General features: G+C 42.5%; 1 protein-coding gene across 1 annotated transcript in view; it reads left to right on the top strand.

Moving 5' to 3' along the window:
- LOC112550720 (AF4/FMR2 family member 3-like) overlaps positions 1-3881 on the top strand; it is a 242309-nt gene extending 238428 nt beyond the window's left edge. The window contains exon 7 of the mRNA XM_025207218.1: positions 3822-3881. Within this exon, the coding sequence (XP_025063003.1) occupies positions 3822-3834 (13 nt within the window). The 3' untranslated portion in view covers positions 3835-3881. The remainder of the gene's footprint in view (positions 1-3821) is intronic.
- Positions 3882-6313: the final 2432 nt, after the last annotated feature.

The raw sequence follows: 6313 nt of genomic DNA, 5'->3' as shown, positions 1-6313 counted from the left end.
CCCACACCAGGCTCCCGCCCCAGCCTCTCCTGGTGCATGGCCTTGAAAAGGCTATTTGTGGCTGCACTTTTAGTTGTGCACGGCCACACATGCGCGCACCTTAGAGGGAAATTTGGTCATGTGCCCCAGCCACCTAACCATTTTTGTTGCCCTTCGCTGAACTCTCTCCAATTTGTCCACATCCTTTCTTTAGTAGGGGGCCCAAAACTGGACACAGTATTCCTCTCACACAGTTATTTCCTGAAGGAACTTCCTTGAAGGTATGGGAGGTCCTTTTCCCAAAACTAAGTTGATTTGATACTGAACAGAGAAAACGTGGCATTACAGAGAGTTAATAAATATTTGTATCTTCACTGTTCACTTCAGAAAATAGACACTGGGATTATTTTCCTGCAATAAAGGGGCACTTGGCGGGGAGGTTACGAACTCTGGCCAGGCTAAAATTGCTTCCAAAAGAACAAAAAGAAATAAACCTTGAAGAATTAGCAGCCTTTTTCTAAAATTATGAGATAAACAGACCTTTCAAACTTTGCCCTAGAAATTTGGCTATTTAAAATCTCACAGAGATCTGGTTAAAAACCATTGCACCAGACAAAACCAGGGCGTCAGGATGCTGTCATTTTGTTTTCTTTCAAGTTTCTATATTTTCTTGTCAATTTCCAGTTTCTAAGTCAATTGAATTCATTTCTGTAATGGTATAGGATTTTTCCTGTTCTAAAAATTAGCTCACAGTGATATTAAAATAATGCTCAGTGAACAAGCAATTTTGTAGTCCCCAGTATGCTCAGATCAGTGATGAGGACACTCACTTTACCAATTTCAAACTTTAGTTATGTAATTTCCTCATATGAACAGAAGGACATGCAGTGTACAGAAGTGTCACTGGGGTCATCATGTAGGGTTCAAAGAGAAAATAGAGCTATTGTATAGCATCTGTCTCAGAAGAAGTAGACTTATGGCATTGTCCGCATCCATGATTGCCCCTAGCATCCCTGCTGTAGAAGGGAAGTCTGGTGCAGGTCCTTCATTTAAATTAGAAGGTGGGGGAGGTGGTGAAGTCAGTTTTGAAACCTTAAAGAATAGTTAAAGAGGTTAGAAAACCTAAATGCTCTTCTGAAATTGATGGGTGCAGCATTTTTTTCAGCATTTGGGAGATTCAGAGCAAGAGCAAGTGGGCAGGGCATGTTTTCACAGCACTGCTCTTTACCACTCCCTATCATGCTCTAAGTGTGACTTCCCTGGAACCCTTGTAATCTTTGATGAAGGTACATAATGAGTTTTTAAGGTGCTGGCACCAGGTCAATTTGCATCACTATATAAAACATGGACTTCTGGGCATTTATACAGGTGCTCTGGGAATGGGGGAGAGGGGTGCTTTAATCAGAGTGGCTCCAAGAGCCACTCTAATTAAAGTGCCCTTAGCGTCTTGTTTATCAGCATCCTGGTGCTTCAAATTGGCAGTGGGGATACTTTATCTAAAGCTCCTCAAGCAAGCTTTAGATAAAGTGCCCCTGCTGCCATTTTGAAGTCTGGGGATCATGAATGACTGGTGCCAGGGGCAAGGTGTAGGGGGTGCACGTGCACCCCCTGAGCCTGGCAGTGCACACCATACAAAAAGGTGTCACCAACACTGTTGGTGGCGCCTGTGGGCAGTCAGCACTTGCCGCCCTCCCTTCCCCCCCCCACAGCCGACACCACCAGCGGCGTCTGCAGGAACTCCTGCTTACTGCCGCTGTGCTCCCATCACCACACTCCTGCCGCCACCATGCCCCCCCCACAGCTGCTGGGGGCACACATCGTTCATGACTGGTGCCTCCCAAGACTGGGGGGGCACAATTTGTGGGCAGCAGCATTGGTGGTGTTGTGGCAAGTGGCAGCCACCTGCAGAAGCCAGCAGCGGTGTTCCTGGTGGCCAGTCTCGGGAGAGCACGTGCCCCCCCATGTCTCCTCTGCAAGTTGCCTATGGCGGGGATGCTGATACACAAGATGCAGGAGGCTGCTGGAGCACAGTAATTGCCATGCTCCAGCAGACTCAATTAATTGAGCACCCTAGTTCCTAAGTTCCTAACTCGATTAATCGAGTCTGCTCAATTAATTGGGAGGCACCAGTCATGAACGATGCACTGGAATCACAGTGCATTGGAGCAACCTCCCTGCTCATGTGTAGGCACCCCTAGTTCCTAACTAAGTTCCATTTCAGTGCCTGCTGAGACAATGGAAGTCTCATCCTGGTAATTCTAGTAATTAATGCAAATTTCTGTTTTCAAGACCAAGCTAAAAGTTTTAACTCTGAGATCCTGCTCTATATACACAGGTCTCTAATGTCTTAGAGAGCAGAATACCAAAACAGAAGTTACCCTGTGGCCCTTATAGCGGTATCACACTGTTTTGTGGAGAAGCAGCAATTTTGGATACATCCATATAGCAGCAATGTTACTTCAGCTTCAAAGCCATTCCCATCACAATGCTCCATTTAGCAGTGGAGAGGCCTGCTCACACTGGAAACCATGGGCGACTAGTGCCACCTTAGTCAGGGGGGGTACATGCCCCCCCCAGCGACTGGGGGGGAGTCCCCCTGCAGCAAAACTCACCAACTGGTGAGCAGCCGCACTGCTCCTGAAAGTGGCCGTAGCACTCCTGGAAGTGGCCGTGGTGATTCCGGAAGCAGCCACAGCCTACATCCAGCACTCCCACTCCCCAGCCGGCGCTCACAGGGGGGCACCAGGACTCCCACCTGACCCCCCTGCCTGTCGCCTAACCAGGGAATGCAGCCAGTTAGGGCATGCACCGGCACTCTCAGGGGGTACACATGCACCCCTTACACGTTGCCATTGCTGGAAACAGTGTGTTTCCATTATGCAGTGTGGGGAATGAGATCCTGAAGGGAAAAGGGTTTCTGAAACCTCCAAATGAATCCTCCACTCCTTGTCTACCTAACAGCTGAGTTCTGCTGTGGCATTGTGTACCGCAGTGTATAGTCAGGCAGTGGGGCATCAGCTTGCACAGTCTGTTTAATGCATCACTGAATAGACTTTCCACACACTTTTCTTGGTTACAGCAAGAGCTCTGGAACTGCAGTAGTAATGGTGAAGAATGCAGTTTATACAGTCAACACAAAAAGAGGCAATGGGAAAAGTCCAATTTGAAAGAGAAGCTGTAACTCCTTTAATGTGTGAAAGTCTTAGCAATGTTCATTGAGACCAGTATTGTTATCCAAGTCTATGGCATACCTCAACAAATATATTTTACCTCAACAAATAATTTTATTATACAATAATAGGCTGTAGCTTGACTGTGCCAAAGCTTAGCTTGTGTAGATACCTAAGCCATTACATCAAATGCTCCCTTCACACCTATGCTGAGAAACATGTCATTTTCCGTGTTTTGTTTTAAAAGTTATACTCAGCTCACATGGCAACTGCAAATCTAAAATTAACAGCATATGTTTCCGAAGTTGAGATGTAAACATTTTTTTGTTTAATTAGGCAATGATTGCCTAAGGTTTGCCTTGCATTTGGTAAGGAGCTTTTAAAAGGCACTATATTAACCTTGAGAGTTTTAGTTTAATCATTTACTAAGACAATATTTTAATAGCTTTGCTTTAAATTTTCTACAATCCTGTTAGGCTATGAGTATTTATTTGGAAGCACAGTCACATGACTTACAAGTGTTCTATTTAAATTACCTTTGTCCTCAGTGTTACATGGACTGTCTTGCAAATTAGGTGGAATAAACCCATTCAAAGTGTGTTTTATTAAATATATTTAAAAACTAGGCAAGCAAATAGAATACAAGCAAACCTCTTGCTACTGTCATTTCAGGAGAGCTAATTAAAGATGGAACAATACAATCATCAAACTAAAGTCACAAAACAAAATCACGATCATGAGTAAGTCAATACATCAATTTGTACAAATGATCAAATCAACAAATTAATACATCAGCTGATCCAATCAAATTATAAGGTTGACACAAAAGCAATTACTTTGTGTTAACTCTTACATGAGGAAAGTTTAAGGAGAACCAGTTCCTCTTTCAAGCTTGGTTGGAGTGTTCCAGCCAACATTTTGCATCCACCCCACCAGTAAATGACATGAATGTCCATTCTGCTCTTGGACCTTGCTAATGAGAATCACCCACCATTGGTGGTAATTCCATCTTGATTTATTTATAAGGTAGTTACATAATGTTATGTTACTAGGATTATTAAGCAACAGAAAACAATATCTTTTTGAATAACTAACTATACATGACAGACTTGGGTGTTTTGTGTTTACTGTTAAGAAACTTTTCATAGAACTGTTTCTCTGTGAACACACACACATCAAATAACGAGGCATCCTACCCTAAAATGAAAAGGAAAAAAAAAATGGTGGAAGCTTCTGCTTTGTTTCTTAGCATCTTTATGTAATGTAGTCACTGGTTACTTGAACCAGGCAGTGAACTGAGCTTGTGGCATAGGTGAGATCTCTTGGCTGGTTATAGGACTAGCACGGTTGATGAGCCAAGTCCTTTGCATCACATTTCCAGTCTTAATGTTGGCTAAAGAGAGAACTCTTATATAGTCAACTTTTATGGGGATCATTTTTCATGTAAACCACTTGAGGGATCACCTTTGTGGCTTTGGGTCGAAGCGGAGCCAAGTATTCTGGATGCAATCAGCTCAGCACAGTACTCTTACAATGGTCACTCTTTAGGTTTCAGATCAGTGTGGAGAGTACCACTGCCTCTCAAAGTCTACCAGGTTAACTTGGTAGAGGTGTTCTTCCATAAATAAGAAAAACAGTGTGTGTCTGAGAGCCATTCTAGAAACACTAATGCCAGCTACCAGCTTCAGTAATGGATAAAAGCCCATGCTCAGCAGAAACCATTTTCTTTAAAAATAGCTTCTACCTCAATTGGCACATATTTCTCCTGTGCCATCTCTCACAACAGCAATTTCCATGCCCTAAATTAGAAAACTAATTTGTGAATAACTTTTAATCCTTTAAACATACACTACTTTGCTACTTTTATCAGACTGAATTCCACCCAGTTAATGTTTACTCAGGCTCAACTCAAATTTGGGCCTAGGTATCTCACAGTCATTTTTTGCTCCATCATTGTGTTTTGTCTCAGAAAAATCAGTTATTTCTCTCAAGTAATAAATAAGCAGCCACATTTCTATAATATCAGATCTATACTTACTTATACTTAGGTCACCTGCTTGTCATTTTATCTGGAATTTTGTTATCTAACCCTGGAGAACACAGGATAAGTTTGCAAAGTTTTGGTCTATGAGATCATCCAGGCAATCTATAACTTCAGACGCTGTCTGTCTAACTCCATTTCCCCACTTTAAATAATTGTGATATTGTTTCTGTAAAATCCATGACAACAAAAAACAAAACAATCTTAAATAATTCAAAGACATATGGAATTGTTTTGGGAAAGAAAGTAACAAATTACTGTGACTCTTTAAACATGGAAATCAACCAAGGAAACCCCAGCAGCCTCTTTGAAAGACTGCTTTAAAACTTTTCTTTTGCTTTGATGTTATTTGAAATTTATGCCCCTTTGAGGTGCTCAGACTAAGGAAATCATCTATTTTATTAATGTGAAACCTTCTGTTCACCACCAGTGATGGGAATTCCTACTCTGTTTCCTGTGCCTCTCTTACAGGACTGAAGGAAGGAAAAATTTGGGGGGCAAAGGGGGAAAACTTTTGCATTCTTTTTTTATTATTGCTGCTTTTATAGGTGTTGGTGATCAATGCCCTGTGTCACTTATTGTTAACAAATGTGTGTCAAACTGTTATCTAATTCATGAGATTACATGTTTAGTGAACCTATCTTTTAAGTCTTCCATCTGTAGTAACATTATTTCATTATATTAAATAATTCATAAGGATGAGATAGGTTACCTAAAGACTATCAAAATACGAAGGCAGTTGCTGAAATTGTCACTTAAATTCAGAATTATTTTAATTACAGCTACCTATCCATTTTACAATTTTGGTCTTCCAAGCCCCCCTCTATATGTGCAGATAAAGGTGCAATGTGATCTAACGTGCAGTCCACATAATTATGCCTCCAGCTGGGAATCGCAGCAGGGGCAGTGCAGGGAACATTGCCACTGCTGCAAGCATGAGACTTGCTGTGGCAGTGGCGTTCTCCCCACTTCTCCCTCTGCGAGCCCCACAACAGATGATGCTGCCCCTGCTGCGAGCCCTGCAGTTGGGGAGGCTTGCAGGGGGCCAGCATTCCTCACACTGCAAGTCCCACAGCTGACAACACTGTCACCACTGCTAGCTTTGTCAACTATAGGTCTGGCA

This window comes from Alligator sinensis, unplaced genomic scaffold (assembly GCF_000455745.1).
Source record: "Alligator sinensis unplaced genomic scaffold, ASM45574v1 scaffold144_4, whole genome shotgun sequence".
Classification (NCBI taxonomy): Eukaryota; Metazoa; Chordata; order Crocodylia; family Alligatoridae; genus Alligator; species Alligator sinensis.
The sequence above is the reverse complement of the archived record's forward strand: the minus strand, read 5'-3'. Positions and strand labels throughout refer to the sequence as shown.